The 27090-nt window shown below is 36.6% G+C and overlaps 1 protein-coding gene across 3 annotated transcripts in view; it reads right to left on the bottom strand.

The window, feature by feature from the left end:
- The window catches only part of ERC1 (ELKS/RAB6-interacting/CAST family member 1), a 300129-nt gene that overhangs the window by 95900 nt on the left and 177139 nt on the right, over positions 1 to 27090 (bottom strand). For all 3 annotated transcript variants that reach the window (XM_062010118.1, XM_062010103.1, XM_062010110.1), the window contains 2 exons: positions 22648 to 22779; positions 6709 to 6869 (listed from right to left, as the gene is read on the bottom strand). In XM_062010118.1, the coding sequence (XP_061866102.1) occupies positions 6709 to 6869; positions 22648 to 22779 (293 nt within the window). The remainder of the gene's footprint in view (positions 1 to 6708; positions 6870 to 22647; positions 22780 to 27090) is intronic.

Genomic DNA, 27090 nt, shown 5'->3' on the forward strand with positions numbered 1-27090 from the left:
AATCCACAACTTGACTGTATTTAATGAAATATGTAGTGCTCACAGAGTTGATTTATATGCATCACTATTTACAGGGCACGTTTATAAAAGAGGAAAAAGCACCCTAAGGAACTCATGGTTCTTTTGACTTTAACAGAAAGTAAAAAGTGCCTGATTTGGTTTAGCTCAGTAACACCCTTGGAAGCCCTAGAATCTTATAGCTGGATTAGGGATGGCGACAGGAATCACTGATGCAGCTGAAACAGCTAGCATAGGCAATGTCCTATTGCTACCAATCCTGAGCCAAAACACTCCTGTATATTTTAAAACAAAAATCAAAATTGTATATGTTTTTTGCATATAGAAGGATATAGAAACAATAAAGAAGGCATGCTGAAGACCTGGAAATCTATTTTTGTCAGTGTTGTTCTAGAAATAAGTGTAGTGAAGGATTCATCCATCCATGGGGAAATGACATAGATTCTCTTGAATAGATAATTTTTATTTCTGACAAAACTTCTGAATGTCTTTAATTACACAAAGCATTATGTTAAGAAGAACAGTGGTTTTGCTTTTTTTTTTTCCTCAAAACAACACCCTTTTATCAGTAAAGAACATGGGGCACTAATGACTTCCAAGGAATTATCTTGTGCTACACCTGCTTTCTCAGTGTGTTTGTAATAATGAACTGGCAAACTGAGAAAAGAGAAGAAAGGTATTCATTCACTATGAATGTGAATGCCTAAAAAATGCCTATGTGTATGCCTAAAAAAACCCAGGCATTTTGGTATTCTGCATATGTATGCCAAGATCCCTACTGATGAGACCTTTGATGGCAATTTCCGTAAGAATGCTGTAATCTATTAATAGAACGGTAACAAAACCTGTGCGTTCTTAACACTGAGGCTATATGTTATGTTTTACACATTTTCACTTGAAAAAGGCGTAATTTTCTTTCACCATCTAGAAAACTATGTTCCAAGAACTACCAAGGGATCAGTTACACTGAACCTGGTCCCTGAAAAACATATCCAGAGGAAAAAAAACCCCAAACCATATTGTGCAGAAAGGCATGGAAACAAGAGGACAGTGTAGCTAAATTCTCAGGAAGCTAATGACTGGATCTCCTTTTCTCAGCTCCTCTCTACAACATTAATAGTCTTCAAAATTACCAAGTGGAACAAACCCCTTTAACACCACCTGGTGTACTTTTCAGCAGTTGGTCTTGCTTCCAGGCCTGTCATGGCTCATTAAGATAGTATAGTACTTTCTCTCTGCAAGACTGTTCTTAGGGACTATAGAATTCAAGATAAAATGAGATATGGAGGTTTTGTCACAAGACAGAACAGGACTGTAACATATTGTGCAACGACTTTAGTATCTGAAAAAGCCACAGAAAAAAAAAGCTTTTCAAGGCAGGTGAAGAATAAAACCAAATCAATGACAAGAGATAAAGGTAACTTCCCAACACAGAGTAAACCACTAAAAATAGTAAACAATCTAATTCTATGTGTACTTACAGGAGGAACCTTATTGATAAAGACTTTGCTAAGGGTTCACTTCTTTGCAGTTTATGTTTCTGTGGAACTTTGAGATTTAATAGCGCTCTCATTGATGTGAATCATTTGACCAATCAGTTTTGTACTGCTGCCCATAAACAGGTGAATAGTTTCTGTTTGTTTGAATGATTCAGGATACCTAGTATCAGCTGCACTGGAAACAAAGTGTTGACAAACTGCACTGACACCGTAAGAGGACAGAAAAGTCTTCATGGCAAGAAAAAAAGTGCAAAAGAGACTATGATTTCTCACAACCTTTCATTTGAATTAAAATATAATAGCAGAAGCGACCAAAGTTGGAGGTAAGCAAGATCTACAATTGCATTTATTAAAATTCTAATGTTTCACTACTGCAAGAACTGTGGAGTCTGTCCTTTGAGTAAACTTTAGCCTTAAAGGACATAAAATATATATACGTGCTGTATTTCAGCTTTCCTATTGGATTCTGTGTGATTCACTTGGAGATTAACAACAGTTCCAAGGTCAATTTATTTCCAATTATTTAAATGTAATGTCTGTATTGTTCAGTAATTAGAAATAGGTAAATTTTCACATTTCATAATACTACAACTAAATGTTTTACGACATAGATGTTAAAATCTAACTGGGTGACCATATATAATTAAAATAATCATACACAAGTATATATTTCATGCTTGAAAATTAAAAAGGACGGTGATATTTGGATATTGTTTTGTTCATTTTCACTGTGTGCTCTGAAAAAGGCAAAGGAAAAAAAAATCTAAGCTCATAGAAGAAAAAGAGAATCACACAGATGTACTTGTTCAGCTTTGCCCTCGACACGAAATCCTTCGGACATGGAGTGCCCTCTGTGGGATTTTAGCTTATTTAATTTCACACAAAGTAATTATAGGAGGTGTGTTGGTACCACTGCTGCAATCACATGATGGCCTGATACAGCAAGTTGCCCACAGACCTTATAGTCCAGTTCAATATCATCAAGAGTTCATGTTGGTCCTAGACAGCCATACCTTGCAAGATGCAAGGTTAACATACAATTGCATTGTACTGACAACAAAAGCAAAGTGACCTCAAAATACAGAGACAACTGTTTATACATGTAGAACACACACATACTTCTGCAACTAGGAACCACTTCTCCTCTGGAGGGAGAACTGCTCTTAAACCATAGGCAAAAACTGTAATCCCTCCAATGACAAAAAAAAAATCATCTTTAATTTCCAAGAAGATAATTTCTGATGGGCTGACTGTTATCACTGGATGGACATTGATACTTTTTTTTTCCCCTGTTTGTCTTCACCATGGGTGCACGTACCCTGAAATATTTACATTTGGTTAAACTTGCTGCGTATAAAATTATTTCACAGCTCATTCTGGATCAATCAAAATTACTTGTCTGTCAAATACACTATGTGTCAATCAGTGTCTTATGGACTTTTTAATTTCAACTTCATAGTCTGATGTCTGGACAATAGTGCTTCATTGCTGAGAGGAGAAGATAAACAACCCGAGCTTTCCCTGACTTAATTTTCAGATGCAAGTGTTCATGTGCGCATGTCGGTGTTTTTCCTATGTGGTAGCCAGAAAAGGAAAATGTGGACTTACCAACCATCTAGCAAATATTTTTAAGTGACTTGCACACCAAGCAGGAAGATTGTAACAGAGGTAAGGATGAATGGTTTTCCTGCACAGCACTGCCTTAGGTTGGCATTTCTTTATAATAGTAGCCCTCATGTAGCTCTCAGCAGGCTTTCCAACTCTGAGATGAATTAAGGAAGGAATACAATAAACAGCTTCATTAAGCTACACAGGCCTGGTTCGTCTCTGATCACTGTCTATACTCTGTATCAAACGAAAGACTATCTGTGGGATGTATTTATATAATTAGAGACTACTGTGACAAACATCCAAAAGATCACTCATCTAAAGTCACATAAGAAATCAAAAGACGTTTTTTTGACAGCCTGATTTTGAAACATAAATTATGCTCTATTATAACAATTCATTCGTCTGTAAAATCCTTGATTCTTTTTAAAGAAAAAAGAAGACAGTAAATTATTCTCAGACAAGTAATAATCTTTCAGTTGTGTACTGTCAGGATGAAAGATTCAACTCTGAAGCGCCAACTACATTATGTAAGTCTGCACCCCTTGAATTATAGGGCTAGCAGCAATTGCAATTAGCAAGAGAAGGCATAATTCAGGCAAGGGCTGTTGGACAGTTTTCCAGGTCTGAAAGAACAGATTGAGAAATGCTCCAACTGGGACTTTTCAACCCCAAAGCAGATGACTAGGAAGAACCTTCTGGTCCGTCTGACCATAACAAAAGGCTTGCCCAGTCAAAAAGAAAAAGAAAAAACCATCCTCTTCTCTACACGCAGACACAGTGTCTGTTCCCCTTCCCTGTAAGTGCAGTGTCCACTGCTACAGTTTTGACAATCGCATGAGCTTGGCCTCAGATTAGACTGTTTGTGCTCAGTTATTTTCACACACTGCCAAAATTTGCTGACAACACCATGAGAAAAAAAAAGGAAAGGAAAACTGGTGATTTTCAACAGTTTATAACTCAGCTCAGCCTAAGCAAGTTTTTATGGGACAAAGAACAGAGATTTCTCTGTAGACAGCACTTTATTCCTGCCTAATTTAAAAGATTTGCTGTGAGTGATGGAAACATTAGAACTTCTTAGAGAAAACATAACAAAACAAAAATCCTAGCAGTTCACTAGTTATTTTTTACAGTAGATCAGATTTGGTGATATAAATAGAGAGACCATTATCTACTTCTCTCATAATTACTTACAACAAAGTTTTTTTAAAAAAGAAAATGAAAATATTAGACTTAAAGGAAGAGGGCTTCAAAATACATAGTATATATTTAAAAAGTAAAGTTTCTTCCTTGGAATAATTCACACTTGAGCTATTCTAGTGCCACAGTATTCTCTACGGAGTGTCAAATGATCTTCTCAGGGTTACAGAGTCAGTAGTAAACACAAGTTCTACTCTAAGAAACAGTATTTTAAATATGTATTTTCACTAACATAATATCTAACAACTTCCTATTAAAACCCAGAGGTAACTTTCTGAAGTCCTCTTGTGGCTTTAACACTTTCTTTCCATCCATATCTAGAATCTCCTAAAGCAGCATTTCCTAAGCTATTTTTCCTATGTGTGCCCCCCCGCCCCATCAGCTGACTGCAGGGCCTAGGCTGTTAAACCTGTATCTCTAGTGCAGTTCAAACTTAATCAGTGCTGCTTTTGAGCACCTCAAACTTTTCGCAGTGAATCATGCCCTAAAACTTGGGAAACAATATTGCTTTACTGTAACTCTGAACAGTATCTGTACAAGGGCTATTGTTTTCTGTTAAGGATACCAAAATCAGCTCACTGCTTCACAAAATCGACCACCCATTTGATTACTGTTATTTTTAAGTTGAAATAGTGGGAAACAATGTAACAACAGTAGAAACTTTGCAAAACTAGAAAACAGATGACAAGACTGCCTTTCATAAAAGGCATAATCTGGGAAAGTAGGGCAACAAAAAAAATACTAGAGGTTCTGTGTATAAATATAAGATATCTAATTGACTGGGAGTCCTCAGTAGAGGCTTGTTTGCAACAGAGCCTCTGAGTTTTTGAAGTTCGGATGCCTTTGGCAGCTTTATAGACTTTTAAGACAGACCAGCTATGACTAAAACATGCTCAGGTAGTTAACTATACAAATGTAATGTTTTTTCCATCTTTCTCTTCATGTGCTGACAGCATTACCATTCTCTCCAGTGTTCTTCTTCCTTCTGAGGTACAATGGATCTACCAGTTTATGCAGTCCCGATACTACGTTTCAGTACAACAACTTTCCAACAATAACTTATTCAGCTAAGAGAGGTCATCATTTAGAAGAAGTGAGTAGTTATATTAAAGGCTCTAGAGCTACACAATTCCAAATACATTTCAGGATATACTGTACACTACGTGTATATTTTAATGAGAAGGTTTGGCAGAGCAGTTTGGCAGAAGAAAGCACTGCCAAGTGATTGGATATGGGATATATCTCCAGTTGCTTTGGATTCCCACATCACCTTAAGAGCTATTCTTCCCATCCCCCAATACACCAACTCTCAAGGCAGACAAATTTATAGCTCAATAAAATTTTTTATTAAAAACAAAAAGTGTGGCTTTTAAGTATTGCAGTCTTCCAACGTCCTTATGCCAGGTCTAGATCAGACTGTTGTAGCTGAATATGAAGTTGGGAAGGCTTGGCCCACTTTACATAGCACTGCTAAGTTAGAGTTTCAAGATCTAAGCCACCTCTCTTTCAATTTTACAACTGCTGTTTTTCTATCCTTTCATTAAAAAAAAAAAGGAAAGAGACTAGAGTAGAAAAGTTAAATAAATAAATAATGGCTCACAAAACCACAGTGGAGGAACCACTGCTGGTCCTGCCAATAAAAATGTTCCTTCTCTTCAGGGCTGGCTAAACAACTGAAAGTGTTTCTAATGAACTGCTGGCAGCACTATCCATCATTGCGCTAAATGGATTCGTGTCTCCCTAAACTAAGGATAACTATTTATCTATAACGCATGGTGAGAAATTAGGAAGTATTTAAGCCTTAGAACCCTCACTTCTCCCCACCTTCTCAAAACTCAGTTTTATTCAGGCCCCTTTATGTAAAGATGATGAGAGAAGTCTCACTGATAAAGAAGTTAAAACTGTTCCAGTCCTAATGAATCATCTGGATGAGTTTGAAAAATACTTTGGCAGTTCAAACATCTGCAGTCTGATTTGATCATTACAACCATATGACATTATGTTTATCTCTTCCTTCTTTCTTTTTTTGTCATATGTTACACTGACTTAAGTCTTCTTTAAAGTAGACCACAGGCTACTCAAACCAAGATGGTGCATTCAAAAGACACACAGAATAACTGAGTCCAAATAATCATTCATTATCTTTGAAGAATCTATTATGCAAATAATAGTAGTCTACTGCAAACAATCAGAAGGAATAAATGTTTTTGAGATAAAAGAGTGAAAATCATGTAGGTAATCTCTGGTCAGAAGTCACTGATTACATAGATAGCTGCTATCTACAGACATATTCATGTATGGTTGTCTTCAGAACACCAGGGATCAGAGGAGAATTCACAGTGTTAATAAAACATGTCTACAAATAATGAAAAGAAACACTTACTTCATTTCCAGAACTTCCTCCAGATGTTTCCTTCTTTCAGCTCGTAGGTTAGTCAAATGGGTTTCCTTCTCAGCCAAAGACTGCTGTGTAGATGACAATTTTGCTTTCATTGACTCCAGCTCCTGCTTAACCTTCTCCATGGCCATCATCAACTCTTCCACCTACATTTGCAAGGAAGACAGGAGGAGAGAAAAACAGTGTAATGTGATCAACTGGAACTTACTAAATATCCCATCTAAATTGGAGCACAAAGGTTACCAGTGCAGGTACATTGTATAACATTTCTGTAGACTGGAAGCATCATCTAGTGCTGTGGATTGTCCATCTACACTTGGTTGAAACACCTGTGAATTAACATAATCTGGTCACTGGTTACCATTACAATACCAAATCACAAATCTTCAACTCTTCAGTATTATAAAATGTACCACAAGGCTAAAAGGATGGCCCATGCATGTTAAAATTAGCCCACAAAAATACTAGGTGTTAGATGGAATATATTGATAACATACCAAAAGGATAAAAAACCTTCTCTGTAAATGATGCCTAAAGAGGAACTACATTTGCACTTCATGAATGAAGGTGATGCTTCCAAAACAGGGAGAGGGCTCGGTTCCAATGAAAATGTAAGTCTACCTCCCTTAAAATGTCTGCTAAACAATGCTTACAGGCACATTTTCTAATTTAGACACATAAAAGAGATGCTGATGGCAGATGAGTAGAATAAAGCTCATACCTTCAGCAAATGGTAAAAGTTCAGTATTAACATGGTTGTAAATTCTAGCACAGATATTACACAGGTGATCATACTCGTATTTTATTTTGTACTTGAAGCAAGTTTTGTCTCAGCTATAATGTAACACTAATGAATACACAAACCCACAAGAAATGCTCAAGTATAGCTATGTGTAACACACAAAAACTCTGGCTAATCTTTTTAATAATTTCAAAATAATGCTTGATGGCACACATTACTTTCATTGAATTCTTCCATACAGATTTTCTCTATCACACATAAATGTTCATAAACAATTTAATAATTCTTCAAATGGGAGAAGCTCAGATGCTACTGTGGTACATAATCAAACATTTGTACAACTTTAGCATGATAACTCAGTGCTGCATTGCACTTACATCCCTGCATAACAATTGACTTGTGCTCCATCCTCGAGTTACTGAAATTATATTTAGTTCAACTTTACTTACAGGTATTTACAAAGAGTGTTGGACACATCACTCACTACATAGCTGTTGGAGAGCAGAAGGTATGAAGTATGCCACACCTTCCTTTATTTATCTTGTACTCCTAAAGGCAGAGCTAATGATAGAGCTAATGACAAACATGGATAACAAGATTGCTTTTCACCCTCAATCAGTGATAGAGCAAGAAACGTTGCAATTCAGAATTAGCAGATTTATAGCAAATCTAGCAAAGACTCTGTTCAGTGTTTACTGCAGAAGACCTACTTACTTAACTCAAATGCAGCTGACAACAAACATTCTTGTTATGTCCAGCAAATTCAGAAAAAAATAAAATATGCAATTATCAAAAACTATTCAAAAGTTACAGCCAAGAATTTATCCAGCAAGCCACAGAGTGAGGGAGAATTTCAATGACACAGTCCAAACTGGCTAACACATGTATAAAAACCAAACTTTTCCTGTCTTATTAGTGTTCAGTGTACAAAACAAGATCAGAAACTGTCAGTTTTTAAAACAAAGACAAAACTCCACTAAAAAAAATAGAGAAATATATCAGGAAAAGATTGCAAAGAAAAACCACAGAAACAATGAAGAGCAAAAACACTACTAGGATGGAAACTGATGTCTAGAAAAACAGCATCACACTGGGCAAGTGAAAGTGTCCTAGTGTATCAGCTTCTATTTCCTTTGGGTGGATCAGAATTACCTACATAAACATTTTCCTGTAAATAGAGAAGAGGCATGCCAGCTACAAAATCCTCTGCTTATACCAGAAAAGAACCTCAAACAAACAAGTTCCCAGCCAACTGCAACAATCAAAATGGCTTGTGTCAATCTGTCAGTTGCCAAGACAAAACCATCTTTGAAGCAACATCTTTTCCATAATCAGGTTTGAAAGATTTCTGATATCCTTCATGTCGTTGCCAGTCAACAAGAACCACAAAGCTAATACCGAAGTTCTGGTTTGCTTGATGCAGATCTGTAGCATAACAACTCCATGCTGTTAAGAATAGAGGCTAGGGTCTGATATCTAGGCCAAGGCTTCCAGTGCTAGGTGGCAAGAACAAACTCTGCAGGAGGACTTTGTACTAGTGGTTATTGCAGGCACTTAATCTTTTTCTCACTGCCCTGTTTGTTAATTCTTTTAATTCTAAGGTTATATTCTGTATTTTTGCAGGTTAACAGAAAAATTGATCTAATTGTGTTAGGAACAGCTGGAATGCAAGTGGCTTTTAAACTATGCCAACAACTTAGTTTACAGAACTGTCATTACCTTCCCCCCTCTGCAGTAAGTACCATTTGTCATGCCATTTATGAAAGACAAAATTCACCAAAGCAGTGATGACTGTATTCACAATAAAGACTTCATTGTTCAGATTCATCAAGTTATAGATATTCCACGGGACCATTTCAATTAAACTTCTACAGAATAAAACATTTTGTTTGGCAGCTTATGAATCTTAGCGCAGACCTGTCTGTATATGTCCCAGTAAGCAGTCCTGTGAGAAATTACATTCACTGGAATCAAACTGCTTGCAAGGCACATCTAATTTAGCCTATACAAAACCCTTCAAATCTATCCTTGATTTTTTTTCCCTGAGAGCAGCTAATTATGTAATAAAGAAAAAATATTTGCCAAGAACCAGAGTTCTTGGCATACTGAGACATTTTCAGAGACACGCTGTTGACATTTTCAATTAAACTGCAGGTAAGCTTGTGCCCTGCCAGTTATAACTAAAAATTTTCCATTTCAGAAGGTGCAAAGAGTGCACTCTTGATCCTCTTTTCTCCCTGCTCAAATGATAGCATATAAAGCAGAATATATCTTTGACTGTCTATGACTTACCCATGATTCTCTTCTCTTCTCTGTAGACACGCCTGAAAGGTCCTCATGTATTCCATGAACAGAATGGATCTGCACAGAACTTAAATGGAGACTATTTTTCATTATATTTAGGCCTTAAGTGACTTGACTAGGTGTCAGCTTATATTTAAGACAGAACATGAAGGTGAATGAAGTTTCCATTACAGAGTTGCTGAGAGACTGAACCAGCTATGTGAAAGAGGGCTATGTTGTTTAGATCAGTATGGGACTCATAGCAGCAGCTAAGGGCAACACCAGTACAAGACAAACTTTTTACCTACTATTACATCTCCTTAGAAAGCATGAAAGCAAGGTGAAGAGAAAAAGCAATACAACAGGAGAAGTTTATCTAACATGTCAATGGCAGCATGTAAAAAATGGAAGAAATGATGTAATACTGAAAAAAATTAAGCCCTTTTCAGGAGCCTATCTACATCTTAATTTTCCCACTCCTACAAACTCTCATTTCAGGCTTCTCTGATGCAATTTTAAGCCATAAAACAGCCTGTTGCATAGACATACAGTTATCCCATTATCTCCAAGTACATGGTGTTTCTGGTAAGCTTTTCTGGCCGTTGGGTAATGTCAAGCCAGGGACTTCTGGGTCAAGTTCCCCAAAAAGTCAGTAAAATTGAGAAAGGCATGGGATATACAGAATATTAACAAGGCTGTGGGTCCTACCAAACTCTGTACTAGCTCCTGGAAAGATTACTGATTATTAGGATAACCAGATTGTCAGGAGAAGAGATTATTATTATATATCCTGATTATCAGGAGAGGAGAACTAACGCACTATCAAAAATTTCTGAGACACGGTAGATATTTCAGGCCAGGAAGAAGGCTGTATCAACTGACGTGGTTGGTATTGGTTGCCTTTTAAGAGCTCAAAGACACCAATATCTAAGGTTAATATAGGCTGACAGTCTAACTAAAGCAGCCTCAGGATCCCCAAATACTTCAGTTTGTTTAAATTATAATGTAGTGGCAGCTACCCTTCCCATTTTGACCTTTTTCATCAGTGATGAAGTATCACCCAAAGAGAATTTTTCTACTGCATAAAAAATTGAAAAAGGTCCTCATAGTCCTCAGAGGAAGATAGTTCCAGAGCTTAACTTTCTGCTTACACCTTTTCAGAGAAGCAGAGCAATTTTGGGTCATAATCCAAGCAACCTGACCTTGAACATTTCAAATGATGGTGTATCCTAAACTTAAGACAAATTGTTCCAATATCTCACCATGCTCATTCTAAAGGATTTCTTCCATATGTCCAGTCTAAACTTAACCTTCTTTTAGGTCAAAACTTTGCCCCTTGTCCTGTCATCACTACTGGCCTTGGTAAAACGTCTGTCTCTCTTGTATGTCCTCTGTATATATTAAAGGTTGCAAAAAAAGCCTCTCCAAAGTCTTTTGTTTTGTTGTCCAGTCTGAACAACTCAAATTCTCAGCCTTTTCTCATAGGAGAAGTGCTCCAGATTTCTGATCTTTTGTGGCTCTTTACTGGTCCTGCTTCTTGTGTGCAGCCCAGGATACAGATGTGTTGCTGGGCTACAAATGCACACTGCAAGCTCATGTCCAATTTTTCATCCACCAGTATCCCCAAGTCCTTCTCCATAGGACTGCTCTCCATTCATTTCTCCGTCAGTATTAATATTGAATATTGCCTGAACCAGGTGCAGGACCTTGCACTTGGTCTTGTTAACTTTTTGAGGTTTTTCACTGATTCAGCTAAAGTTACAACCATCCAGATGGTCCAAGGTATCTGTTTAAATTAATTATTGAGTCTTAAAAGTTCCAGGTGGAATTCAAAAAGACAAAAATTTTAGAGAATACAGATACAAATATCAACACAAACAAGTAATTTTCCATGATCATTGTATAAATCAATCACTAGAGATCTTATTTTCCAAATTCCCTCAGCAGGCACCTGCATATTTAAAATTACTTGCTTTCTAAACATAGGTCATTCTTATATAAACAAGAAATGGGCATTACAAGACAAAATGTATGATAAATCTGTACTTTTGCATAAAATAAATAAGGTCAGCAAAACAAAATGTATTGCTATTATAATTCAGTAGTAAGAACCCCACATGGACAAAAAACCAAACCCCACCAATTCTCAAAGTGTCACTCATTCTCAAGGACAGTCTCCTACTTTTCCACAGCTCTTAAGTTTTTAAACGATTTTTCATTTCACTGTGTAAATTACTGAAATGGTAAAGGGACTGCCAATTTGTGCATTATCTTTTACTTAGCTGAACTGATTAGACTGCAGGACACAGAGAAAGAAAAGAAATAGACATTAAAAGAAAGACAAAGACAAGAGTTCTGGCTCCATGCAAAGTTGTTTGGATCCCAGAAAAATTTCCCAGAACAGATGTTAAGACATGGAAAAAGCACAGGCCAGACTTGGGACTTAAGTATGTAATTTAACTGCCTCAAGTAACATATTACAGGGAGAAAGCATTGAGTCTGACATAACTTGGATTGCCAGCAGGACCAGATGGTTTGCTTAAATCACAAGCTAATAAACCTTTACACAAAATAAGAGGGAAATGAATTATAGTTTCATGATAGCTCCATTTTTGTTAAAGCAGTAGGGTAGCTTTAGGTACTCTTAAAGACTATAACCAAGACACTTAACTTAAATTCTTGGCTGTTATGAATTAAGGGAACAACTTTCAAATTCTTATACATATTGGGAAAGCTGTTAGGCATAGTTTTTTGAAAGCTAAAAATACCAGAGCAAAATGAGAGAAATAAGTAAGCAGTAACAAGAAAAATATCCCCCCTCTGGCCCCCAGTAAATTAAACTGTAATTTCTGGTTTGTAAGCTAAGGACAGCCCTCAACTAGGAGAACATCTGAAAGCTCTGACACATTGACAGCAGAATGGTACAAAGCAGAATGGCTCTACCCCACTAGACAAGCTGGAGCTGTGGCTCCATTTCAAGCCCCCTTACTCACCACCAGTGCATAAGTACATGTACGCCTATGCATGAGTAACACGTATGCCTGTAGGTGGACACAGGAATGCATCACAGCTACTGCATTCTCAACTAGGACAGTGTGACCACCACTAATTCTCTTGAGGAAGATACGTAAGGGGTTAAGAATCTTTACCATCACTTTTATTCTGTAATTGTAGGAATTATAAAGACACATAAAGGTGAACAAACGTTCACTAAAGAGGGTGTTTTTCCCTACACTATACATATTACCCTACATAACTGCTTCATTTGTTCTGTGTGGTCACTGTTAATGAACATTGTCATAAGATCCTAGGCAGACAAGTGCAGAACTCTTTTTATTTTCTCTACAAGTTGGAAATCCTTACTTGAAGATCCTATGTAAAGACACTCAGAAATAAACACAGCAGAATACTGTGTAACAAATAAGAAGTTTCTACATATCACATTCCCCTCAATCTCAAAGAGGATGCCAGATTTACAGCACCCTTTTTGCCAAGGTCAACTGTGTATAGTATTAGAGGACTGTGGCAGACTGCACATGGAGAAGAAGATTTCTGTTAACATTAAAGATAGAAGTTAGTGTCAAAGCTGTGAAAATGGCTTGTTGATTAACAGTTCTCCAGAGAAAAAGCAGTATCTTCTTATCTGTTGTACTATACAGCAGTAATTTTAGCGATGAACTTAGTGTTTCTTCACATTAGTAAGTGACTTCCTTCAGTTTTTGTGCCTTTCATTTTTTTTTTACCCAGTTGTTAGGTTTGTTGCACTTAGGGAAATGGGCTAGTGGTTGATAGGGCTCAGACAAAGGCTGGACTCGATTATCTTAAAGGTGTCTTCCAGCTGAAAAGATTCTATGAATTTGTACATTAAGAATCCCTGATAAAATACAGTGTTTTGGTGACTGATCAGAACTGCTGGCACTGTCCCACTCTTACATTATTAACTGGGAAAAAAGGAGAGGAGAAAAAGAGAACAAAAGACTATGGTCTGAAAACCTGCAAGATAGTGTAGCTGAATACAGATTTTCTTATCACTGTGAAAGGGAGATACTTAGACAGCTGATGACTCCTGTCTCCCTGAGTTGGGCTCTCAACAAAAACTTTCATTATAAAAAATGCATCTGATAATGAGGAGGAGTTAATAATCTGTACTGCTGCTTAGTGTCACCACTGATGGCTCTAGACAATGAAAAGCACTAATAATGGACTGATCAGATATCTGACATTACCACGTTAGTCCTGCAGAACCCGCAGAAATAGAAATACAGGAGTCTTTGTCAACGAGTATGTTACTTGAGTATCAATCAAGAGTGCTTTTTGCTCATACTCTGACAGCACTGAACTCTTGTATGAAGGAGGAGGAATCAAAATTCACAGATGTTTGGAAAAGAGAAAAATCCTGAGCTGCCAGACTTCAGGGCTGAATAAGTCACAGCTGTATCCTGTTAGAATGTTTGGAGGTAGCTTTGACAGTTGTATCTTCTAAATGAGGGCCATAAGCCATATAAACAAGCAACAGCCTACTGCTGGGAAAAGAGCTCTTGAGAAGGAAGCAATAATTGTCTCTGCTTAACACATACAAAATGTTTAAGTCAGGGATGGAAAAAATAACTGAAAAACTGGATTCTGATTTCTAATGAAGATAGAAACCTGTTGTAGTCTCTGGTGTCTGAAGACTATAACAAGTTACAGTTTTATTTCTGCATTTTCCTCAAGTGGAACCATTATCCAATGAAATAATCTTATTATGGTTTTTAACTCTTGCAACCATACTAAAGGAAGCTGTCCTGTTTTATGTTACATGGATCTACAGTCTTAGGAAACTGTCTTGTGTTTATGATCTGTGGCTAGCAATGAAGCTCTCCAGACCCTTGGGAACACAGTAGCAACATCACTAGGGTTAACAAACAATCTTGGAAACATCTGGATTTTGATCACCTTTTAAAAGTCTCCACAGAGGCAGAGAGGGTAGAATATAGCACATCTATCACATTCTGGACAGTTTTTCATGCAGGCATTTAGCACTATTTTTTACATCCAAACAAAATTCTCTAGAACTATGGTTAATTCTTGATGCTCCAGCAACAACTCTAAACATGGACATATTCAAAATAACGTGACCTTACTTAGTGTACGTTGTGATTGCTGCTAAGGTAGCAGCAGCAATTAGGCCAAAGGAAGCCTTTCAGCTCTGACTAACTGCCCAATGACTCAGTAGTTTTTTGCAAGCCTTCTGTAGACATGGTGATTTCCATTTTACTGCATTTTAGACAGTTTGAGGTTAACTAGGATGTCACCATGGCAGACAATTTATACATAAATGAGTAATATTCAAAGTAAATATTTAATGCTGCAATATATAACACAGTATAGATTGTTAACTTATATAGCATAGATCAAGTTTTGAAAGAGAAAAACTATGGGATGATATATTAACTTGCTACATGTAGTGAAAAAATGCTAATCCCACATACAACTTTAACACTCTTTTCCCAAAAGACATTAAGGATCATGAACATAAATACAGGAAAGCATAGTTATTATGTGAAAGCACATACATTGCCACAGGAAGACTGAACAGTCTCATTGGCAAGCTCAGGAAAGTTTCCACCTCTGCTAACTTGTGGAGGCAAATCATTAGCATTGTAGTTAACAGAAGGCAAATAGCACAAGCCTAAGACAATAACTAAAAAGTAATTCCACCATTCAGGCTCACTAAAGGGTCTGAAGGAATCTGATAGTAAACAGCAGTACAGCGAAGCCTGGATGCTTCTGCATGAGTAGGAAACATTTCAAAAAGAAGAGGCATTCTCAATTTAATGAACCTCACATCTGTCAGTCCTCTGTGATTTTCTATGAGAATGGTCTGGAAAGGAATACAAGTACTCACACTTCATGGATTTGGGGGAAAAATAAATTCTATCACAAAAAGAGTATATATATTCAAATTTATGAATATAATACACAAGTGTAATGAACTTTTCTAATGCTCTAATCTACATATTATTGAAACACACTCACATCTAAGATAACAGTTTAAGAATGCTACTGGAGAATGGAAAAAACATTCCAAATGAAAAAAGCACAGGACTTGCACAAAAACAAACGTTAACACAAGTATTTGCTTGGGTTTTTACAATTCCAAGCAGGCATTAACGTAACCGAGTCTGCAAGACTTTGATTTTCTCTTGAGCCACAACAAAAAAATACTGTCTAGAGCTAGGTACTTGAGAAAATAGTATAACAGGTAGACAGAGGCCAAGTTAGAACTCTGTCTGGAATACTTTACTATAATAAAAGGCATATATTGTGAATTCAGCATTTATCTATTAAACAACCGAGGGATAAAAATCCAGACAAAATTATCTTAAAATCAGCATTTGCACCAATTTTCCACAGAATAGTTTCTATCAGTATTTCTCATTTCACTAAATGAAAAGGTGACTTATATGGAGAGATCCTCAATGTACATTTTGGACAGAGGTTAATTATCCTTTAAGTGTTCACAATTCTCAAAAAAGTCATCAAATTTTGCCCTTTGCAACCTTAAATAAGTGCAACCAATTAAACAAAATCAAAGTCACCATCCCTGGAGGTATTTTTAAATGGAGATGTGGTGCTTAGGGACATGGTTTAGTGGTGGGCTTGGCAGTGTGAGGTTAGTGGTAGGACTCGATGATCTTAAAGGTCTTTTCCAACCAAAATGACTCTATGAATCTTATAAGATTTAGAAGTTTTTCCCCTATAATGTTACAAAAAGCTGTCTGTCTCAAAGTCTTTGGGCACGTTTGTCAATTTATTTTTTCCCCCTATCCATTCTTCTCTACTGGAGGCAAAAAAATAAAAATCCCAAACCCCTAACTTGGCACAGTTGAACACATCGAAGACAGAAGAGAGTAAAAATTCCACTCTATTACAGCTCTTAAGAGGTATATTCCTGAAAATAGAAGGAATTAAGTATCAAAGCACTCTTCCCATGTAAGGACTGTGACTCAATACAGATCTGTGTATTTCTAAAGGAAGAGGCTACATGATCCATTTAAATATCTGGGAGGAAGAAGTGCTTCTAAAATTGACTGCAAACGTATTATTCAAAAAGCACTCAGTGCACAGACAGCTTTAGTTTGCCCATTGCTTTCTCTAATTGAAGGAAAAGAATCGGACAAAAAAAGATTCCCTTGAAAAACAATGTCAAGACTATATTTCAGGCTGGCAATTGACTTAAAAAGCTCTTAAAAATGTTATATTGGTAAAAGAAAATAAAACTCAAGTGTTTAGCACATATTTTTTACTTAATATGAATTAAATACACAAATGACTTTGTATATACATGTATATACACACACTCAAAAACCAAAATTAGTCTGGCAGACTTTTGTATTTTCTTTGCAGAAATTGTTCAAGAGAAGTTCAGTCAAAAAGAACATAAACTAGTTAGGAAAATCAGTGGGAAGAAATGAGGCTCTAGCACCTTCAGCCCCAAATCACATTTTGGATTGCTACCTTTATGTCTAATCACTTAAGTCTTTCAGACTTCTGATATACAGAAGATACAGAAGAGACATAACCATTCACCAAAAGCAAATTGTCCATCATTTGTAGTGCGGTCTGAATTCTGACATTTCTACAGAGCTCAGAAAACACCTATGAGTAATTGGTTCCTGAGAAATTCCACTTTATATTTTCCATTTACAGGAAACCATAGGAAGTAAATTAATGTATCAGAATTTGTGCTGTGAAATAATTTCAACATTCAACATATTTTAGAAAACATTTTAGATTTATTTCAGTAACAGAATGCTCAGCAAAAAAGGGTCTATATTTTAATTTATATTGCATTTTTAGATTAGGGTCCAATACTTAATAATTCTGTTGCAATTTAGTTTCCATTCTTAGAGGGAAATCTAGTCCAAGTAATATATGCTATTAAGTTAAAACAGGACCAGAATAGCAGTCTGATGGAAGTACGAATGAGAGGCATCATTCCAAACTTGACCAGAATTTCTGTAGAGTAACTTACGGATTAGAGAGAAAAGGCTTGGGGAGGCTGCAATCTACATTCAAACTTCTGCAGACCTTGTACTTACAGTAGAGAAACCCTGATGAACAGGACATGGGGAAAAAGGAAAGAACCATGAAGGAGGTTCTAGTTGAGTTATTAATCTATTTTATATATTTTTTTCCTTAATAAACAGAAATGAATTTTGAAGTAGGCATATGTGACAGAGAATTTCAGGAGTCTTGTTATCAATGTATTTTAAACACAATAGGGAGATGGAAAAATGCTAAATCCTGCTGAGACAGTGGGAGGAAGGAATCGGCATAAGAAAATACACTTAATACTTTACTATTAAATACTCAATCTTTTTTCTTAGAAAGCAAAATAGAGAAATTGGCCCTATGTAGTATAAAAAGATACAGTGTATGAACAGAGACATAGCTATTTATAGGTTTAATACTCATCTCATTCAAAATTGCCCACTGAGAAGCATAGCTTCAAAAAAAGTTGATAGAAGGTGTAAAGACGAGACTGTTAACTCACAAATTTCAGTTTAAGTAACTACTCGAGGAAGACAATGGACAGTATTCTGTGTGTTTATTTGCCATAACATTTTAAGGTAAGGAGTTGGATATTAGCTGATACTATATGGAGAGTGCATTTAAGCAAGAGTTGATATTCATCAGGGAACAGAGCTACACTACTATGAGCAGAAATACCATTTACATTTTTTAAACCTACTGCTTTTCAAATTTGAAGGAAATATGACAGAGAAACATATGTTGTGGTTGGGCAGTACACCACCGCACTCGTAGAAACAGCAGCATCTTGTGAGGGCCATGATAACAGTTTCTGGTAAAAATAGTTTTAGTAATAATATTAAGCATTTCCTGCCTTCTCAGTCCTGTCCCCAGAGTTTGATGCTTCCTCAGATGTCCCTCAAATTCTGCATGGGATTCCACGAACCAGATTAGCGAATTGGTTTACACAAAAAAAACTCCTCCTCCAAAAAAATGCAATTCTTATCATTAGGTCACTACCACATTTCACAACATGCCTCCAGGAAGACCCAGGCTGGGAAAACTGAAATGATGTGCACTGAAGTATGGGTAAGAAAGTGAGTGAAGAGAGGGAAAATATATTGGGCCAATACAAATTTGGCAACTATGGCCTTTAAAATGCAAGTAATTCTGATATTGTGTTCCTTGAGCCAAAGCCCTGACACTATTGATTGACACTGAATCACAGAATCTGAACGTCTGTTTCCCTTTATTCCACAAAAAGGGCCTTATTATTTCATGAAGATCGATTCCAGCATTGTCCTGGGAATGGCACTGATGACGCCTAAGCTGATATAGAAGATAACCTCGTGCCTCCTGCTGCAGGAGAAGGGATTGTAAGATGCACCAGGACAGTGAAAGAACATTTGGGAGCATACCAGGGCCATTTGTCAAAGATGACCTCCAGCAGTTTTTCCTAAGTAAGGATAACTACCACTATATTTTTGAGGAGTTAAAAACTCCTTTTTTTGGTCTTTATTAATGATAGCTTTACTGAGATTTGTTTAATTCAGAATAAGTGCCTAGTCTACACTTGGCTCTTCCATGTCTATAGAAAGAACTTTGTGACAGAAGTGTTTAGCTGAGAAATCCTACCTTAAAAACTATTTAAAAAGAAATCTCCATACACCTTCTGACCTTCCACTTAGAGGGCTGAACCAGTTGGATCAGCCACAGTAGTACATATCCCTACAACTGTAAGGAATTTACATTAATACTTACAATATGGGATTCAGCAGGTGCACCAACAAAACCAGGTGAATACAATAGAAAGAACTGGAAGAATTTTCAAGACTTTATATGTGTGCAAGAGTCCCTCAGCTGCTTTCTGTGTGGCAGGGTTTCAGTTATGCAGAATAGTAAGATTAATAAAACCATGCCCAATTCCATAGGTTCAATGCTCCCAGCAGGAAATGCCTGATTTCAGTTTTGTGATAGATGAAAGAAAGAACAGATCTAAGATCCTGAAGTAAATAGAAAGCTTTAGTCAGCTGGAGACATCTTGCAATATATAGATTGTGTATTAACACAGTTAATACACACTGCCAGGATATTTTCAAACACTGGATTAAAGAGAGCAAGATTTTAATTTGAGAAACACAGACATTGGTAACTCAATTCTGAAACCTATAAAGCAGCAGGAAACCATGAGATGACTGAGGGCAAGATTACACAACACAGGGCTACAAAAACAACATTAAATATTGGGGCAGAGGTACACACAAATGAGATGTCCTCATACCTTGAACCACTTAAAGCCAAAATGGTTGACTTCATGCACTGATTCATTAAACAGCTTCAGACAGGCAGTGAAGTGGCAGTAAAAAACAAGATAAACAGAAGAGAGGAAAGAAAAAGCATGCAATTAAAAGCAAATTGTAATCAGTTTGGACAACATCAACATGTAAAAAAACACATGTATCACTGACACTTGGTCTAAGAATGTTCCTTACCAATTCTTGTTTGTAAAATCAAAGGGGTGGCCATTAATATAATATAAAAAAAGAGCCTTGCTTTTTTAAACTCTAAAACTATTTAAAGGTGTCAAAGAACCTCCACAGAACATAATAAAACAAAGAAATAAAACACTCTTTTTCTTTTAAAGCAATTGAAGGAATAATAACTGAAAAAATACTTGAAGGAAAGTCTCATCCTCACCTTTGAAAAACACCTATTTACTATGACTCAGTTACTTGATTGTATTTAATTGATACCAAACCAAAATTTTTTGGACAAAATGCTAGCAGTTTAGTTCTCCTGTTGCAGTAAGACAGTGCTGTTAATCAGTGATGGTACAGATGTCGACGTTTCCCTCTTCCAGTCCTGCTGCTTTCAATCCATCCTTCTTTCTCCTCCATGCTTCTGTACATGCCACTATATCCAAATTAATTTTTTTCATGATGCTGTAGTCAACCAAATTCCACCAATCTTTTCCCAGAAATCTTACTTGTCTTGGTTCTCTTCCACTCCTCTCAATCTCTCCCATGAATCCTTATGGCTTATTCATCCTCAGGCTGCACATTTCCCTGACTTGCTTCATCTTTCAGATTGTACACCTAATTCCAACTCTTTGTTCACCAGCTATTTACCTTTTTCACCAGGCTCTGACTATCTGATCTCACTGTGTGTCTTTCATTATACTTTGTTGGTGAATTCTTTGGAAAAGCCTTCCTGCTGCCAAACCTGACATTTGTGCATATTTCCAAAGCACTATTCTCTCTCCATATTCTTGTTTTATGATTCCTCATGTATAAATAAAATTTCAGTCCTATAACAACAGTTTCCTATTTTACTAACCCAGATGTATCTCTTCTCCTCTATAATAAACCTGCTGCTAACAGCTTACAATGGAGACAACTATGAAGAGCTCATGCTCAAGGCTAAAACAAGAGACCACCTTTCCATCCACTCTGTGACTGAATTCTTCCTCACTACTTAATTTTTTTTAATACAAGCCTACAGTATGCATGATTAAAATTTATAAATCACACTCTATCTTCATTGAAACCTTCCCTCAAAAAATTCACTTGTGCATCTTCTTTGAGCACAGATACCACAAAAAGGTGAGTCCTATGAGCTTCTAGGTGCTCAAAGATTATAAAAATGATCATTTTGTCTTGTAACAAAGAAATTAAAACATTATAATATGCTAGGCATCCTATCACATATTGTTTTGTTTCTTTTGCATGTCAGCATAGCATCTGCTTCTTTGTGAGATATCTATTTTCCTTTCAAGGAGATCTCATCTTCAATGTGGTATTCACTACCTAGTTAACATTTCTATTTCATGCATTTTTTATAAAGGCTACAAGAAGTTTGGAAGGAAGGCATTCTTGAAAGTGAATTCCACACCACTGGCTAGGATCTTAGGGTACAGCAATCAAGAGTTATCCTCAATACCTCTACCAGCAAAAAGCTGAGCTTGACTGTAGCCTAAAGAGAAACAATTGTTTTCTTCCTGAAAACTTGTAGTACTACCAATATATTTATATCTTCTTTTTCTTTAAAGTATGTGATATAAGAATATACATTGGAAAAAAAGATCTTAAAATGTTTTAATGCACATATAGTCAGAACTTTTTTAATTCAATGACAAAGAGAAGATCCCACCATTGTAATGCAACTGACCAAATGGTCCCGTTTACAATCAAGTAAGAAACAGTGAAAAACACTGAAGAAGCTCACAAAAAAAGCACAGTAAGAATGCCAGGTTCAGCTTCTGCTTCAAAAGCTTTATCAAAATGTCATGGAATTTTATTCACTACTTACGGTATGTTCTCCCAATGATTACCTACCTGAGTTACAATCAAGCACGTAGGTGATTCTGCAGAGTACTTCATCAGTCAATTCAATATAAAAGTTTGCACTTGTGGCTTCAACACTCAAGTGTGTACTTTGTGTGTATGCCTGGCTCAAGTCAAGGCATTTGACTCTTTATCCAGTTGTTTGACAAGTGTAATGAGATTGTGGTCCATAAACACAACTACACTAATAAAAATGATCGGCTTTAATTCAATGAACAACATAGTGAACCTAAGTATGCTTATATATAGGAAGGCAGTTTTGACAGGGAAGACAGATCAGAAGAGTTACTACTTAAAAAAAGAAAAATTTAAAGCTGAGGATACCTTATATATCTTTTCAATTTAAAGAAAATCTTACCTATGAAATACAACTTATGACAGCTTTGCAGACTTTATGAGTTCTGTTGCCTACTGTTGGAACAGAGATACAGGCTCATCAAACAAAACCATCTGTGTTTCGCAGTGAAGCCGGGAAAACAGTACTTTACTGTCTGGTTACTTTCCTAAGAGGACTACCAGTGACTTTATAAGATTGCAGACCTGTTTCTCAGCATTGATCCTGGCTGACTCCTCTTGTGCTAGCACCATTTCCCGCTCTGCAGTTATCTGAACACTTTCTCTGAGTGCCTCTTCCAATTCTTCAATCCGATCATCCTTTTTACGAAGATTGTCCTGGAAAATGATGGGAGACTAGGTGAAGATGACTTATTTGGAACTACAGCCTTTAAATCAACCAAGTTTTACACCAACCAAAATGTGTAGCCGCAGACAAATTATCTTCACACAAAGGAAAGAAAGATGAAGCGATGCAAGAGTAGGAGAAAGACGACAGAAAAGAGAAGGAGGAAGCTAGCAGAGCAGGACCTCAAAGCAAGCATGCTTGCCCTCCATGTTGGACAGTCCTGTCAGATTATACAGCACAGATAAGCGAAGTGTCGTTGGTAAATAAGGATTAGTAAGCAGATCCAAAGAAGCACAGAAGCCAGAATTGGTCAGAAGACAGCAGGCATTCAGCATTGCCCATTTGCTCACACATTCACCAGCAGGCGTGGTAAGAAGGGAAAGAGTGCTGCAGTTTGGAATTTGCCACTTTCAGGTTAAAGGGCAGAAAAGTCAACACTAACCCAATAGAACTTTCCATTGTTCAGCTTAAGTCTTTAAGGAAGTTTTTAATCAAGAACTCTAGCAATTATCAAGAGTTCATCTGTTCTGTCTGAATCTCAGACATTCAAGTATCAAGGCTCCCTTAAGGTTTATTCTTCCATTAATAGCATCTTCACAGTTGCAATTTCAGATGTCTCACGTATATTCAAAGACAACCGAAGAAAATTGTATTGCTCCTCAGAAAATATACTGGTTTATTGGTTTATACCAACAGTACAACTTAGAAAAATTATGTACCAAACCAGTGGTATTGTTATTTGTAAAGGAGACCTTCCTTATTTTGTAGGAAAAATAAATGTATATGCCCTGCTTCTGCTGTAGAAGCTTGGACAAAAGACTGTAAAGTAAGCTGTCCTGACAAGCATATATGAATGTCTTAGATCATATCTGCTTAACAAATCCATTAGAAACGAACAGCTTGATGGAATATTTCTGCATTTCTTGTCTTGCAGATTGGTTTAGAACATAGTGTTCAGATGAGATATTAATGCACATTTAAGTTACCACATGAACTTTTTAGCCATCTCAGTAGCAGTGGAAGAATAAAAAATGTTTCTTTTGGTTTCTTTGCATTTTGCTCTTTGTTGAATTTACTGCTCTGTTTTCTGTTCTTTTCTATTTAGGACTGAGATTTTCCACTGTTTTTCTGGAAGCATTTTGCATGATATAAAGAATAAAGATGACTGACTTGGAAAGAACCTGACCTTCAAATCTTCATAATGGAAAAACTAGCCAGTGGAGTTTCAACAAAGAACCTGACATTCCTTAGTTCCTGATTTCTAGGACTTGGGATAAATCACCAAGGATAGCTGCTGTATGAACACCATTCTGGCAGTCCTAAAACTGCCACTTGCAATGAGAGTGTTCCAGTAGAGATGCAAAGCTTTGTATTAGACCAGTGCAAGACCTTTGGTAACACTGCGCTTGTATAGAGAAAGGTTAGTATTGAATACTAGCATAGGCAACATTATTTGCTAGGCTTTGCAGGCAGAGGAGCTTTTTGCTGCTGGATACTTTCCAAAGTGGATTCGCAGGGCAAGTAATTGTTGGTTTCTAATGAAACAAGTTTCATTTCAAAAGTAGGAATCATAGAACATGTTTTCATACACTTTGAATCTTTCTAAAGCACAGATAGTATCTTCTAAAACTACTTTATGGTTATGATTAGCCCAACTAAAGACTCATCAAAAAGAATAATGACAAGTTTATAAAAAAACTCAAGACAGAATATTAACTGTACTGGACATAAAAAATATTTACTTGCATTGCACAATAAATATCAACTGTACTTCTTGATATATTATTTATGGACAGCCAGGTAAGCGTGGCAGTGTAGCTCTCCATTACAAACAACAGAAGTGAGAAGGGTTCATTTGAAAGCTGCATGTGAAACTGTTTTAAAGTAAAAATGCAGAAAATGTTCTAACACACATGGTACGTCCACTCTTCATCCTAGGCAAAAGATCTGAATTCAACAATGTATTAACCTTGACACCATATAGTGCTCTATGCAGACAGGTGAACTCTTGAGGAGCAGAAAGAAGAGAAATTGGTGGCTCCAAAACTGAGCAAGACAATGTCATATTACTTGCACTTGAAAAATCTGTATTCGTATATAATTACTCTTACTGATGTAATTTACATATACACCAGAGAGTTGCAATTTAAAAAAATCCAGTGATGACTTACAACTAGCTGCCTAAGAATGATGATCTTTTAACTTCAGTCTAATTCTAACAACCCATGCAATAAGTTGTCACTTTCTGTCTCATACAAACCTAGTTAAAAGATTTGCAAGTTTACTCTTGTAATGGTGTTACAATGTGTGTAACCAACTTAAAAAACCACGCTGATGCCTGGCAGGAGTAGCAGATTGTTGCTTAGCAAGAGAGCACGTCCACTAGCGCAGAACAGTCTCGAAACAATTTAAATAACAATAATAGCTCTTTGATTCATAACTAATTGGTCAGCATTTGAATTACTGTTTTTTAAAATACAAGCTGCTGTTTCAAACAAAACATACTAACACAGAAAAAGGAGATAAAATTGAACCAGCATTTGCCCTTTAACATACCAGTAAGTTCTTCCAATTGCTTGGCTCTAAACTCTGAAACCTGACAGGCTCATGCTAACCTTCAACCTCTGCTGTTGCTGCTTTCCTCTTTCCTGTTATATATTCTCTTTATTGTGACAAGGATTAAACTCTAGAGAAAAAGTTTTGTTAATTATAACAGAAATAAAAGAGTATTCTTTTTTTCCTGCAGTCATCAATTCACGGAAGCTATAGACTAGACTACTGCTTGAGTTGCTTCATATATACTTTAGCAAATAATAGTGACGGTAGATTTATCTTCCTGTATTTTGATAAAATTGTAGAATAATAAACAGTGGCAATCTCCCTTCACGAAGCTCATGCAGATGTCTAGTCAGAAGGAAAAAAAAAAAGATTACTTACCTGTACAGTAACTGGATTCTTCAAGATATATTACCTACCCAAATATCTTAATGACCCTCCCTTCCCTCTCCTTCCAAGTCCCATATGCATGAGATTCCACAACAGAGATGAAATTAAACTAGGACAGAAGAGATAGCTCTGCCTTGCTCACTGGTGGCAGCACAATGAAAATGAAAAACCCATTTGACACTGAGGAGTGCCAAAAGTTCAGGCACAATAACAATTTTTGCTACCTAACTATGGTCCTGTAGCTGATTTGTATGCAAAACTCATTCCAATATATGTCTGAAAAAAAAGCCTGAAAGGAAAAGGAGGTGTGACTGACACACATTTCTGGGCTTTTTCTTTCACTTCAGGAAGGAAGTGGTAGGATATCCAAGTGATGCATGTTAAAAGGATGTATCAATTTAATCTATATTGCATTCAGGTGATACATAATCTGCCATTAAGTTTTATGGAAATGCATGGAAGAGGATATATGGTTTCACCAAGGCATTTAGGTTCAATAAAATCTGAGGTAACCTGGCAAACTTCTTCATAACTGTGTCTTGAATTAGACTCACAAAGATCTTTATGGCCTAATATCACTCTTTGAATTGGAATTAAGGTGGATTTCCTAGCTAACTCTTGGGAAAGGTTAGTTAACAGTTTGAGAAGGCAATGAAATGCTTCTTTTAACTGTTAACATCTTTCTAGGACTAGCCAGTCACCTAGGTAGGGAAAGATCATTTTCATACAACCCTGTAATTAATATGATACCACATTTTCCTGTGTGCTTTCATTGACCAGAAGGGAAGAACACAGTACTGGAAGTGTTTTGAACTAGGAATCAATTATTTCTTCAACAGTGAAATAATTACATCACTACGAACACTTAACTCACGTGAACTATTGCTCTTTCTTATCATATATTTCCTCAAGAAGCTATAATCTAAATAAAGAACCTAATGATAACTAACTCAGTCCATTCTAGACAGAGCAAAACTCCCCAGAAAGAAAAATCTCCCTTTGTGAACTGACTTTTTGCTAGACAAGTGGAACTTGGGAACTCAAGGCTGTCAGCTGCCTCAAGTACTACTCAAAGCTTCTTCCTAGATACAAACTGTCATTTAGTTATTGACACAACAAATTCATCACCAACATTTGGATGCAGCCCATCTACAAATGGTAGAAATTTTTCATAGTATAAAAATATGAGAGACTGATTAACTGCAACTCTAAAGTGTATGCTGTTTGATTAATATGAAAAAATGAAATCTTACTAAGTTTTGTCTAAGTTTCCTTTTCTTTGACCATAACACCAGTACCAAATTCAAGGCCAAGTGCTGGGTCCTGCACTTGGGCCACAACAACCCTGTGCAATA

The sequence above is a fragment of the Colius striatus genome, chromosome 1 (assembly GCF_028858725.1).
Source record: "Colius striatus isolate bColStr4 chromosome 1, bColStr4.1.hap1, whole genome shotgun sequence".
Classification (NCBI taxonomy): domain Eukaryota; kingdom Metazoa; phylum Chordata; class Aves; order Coliiformes; family Coliidae; genus Colius; species Colius striatus.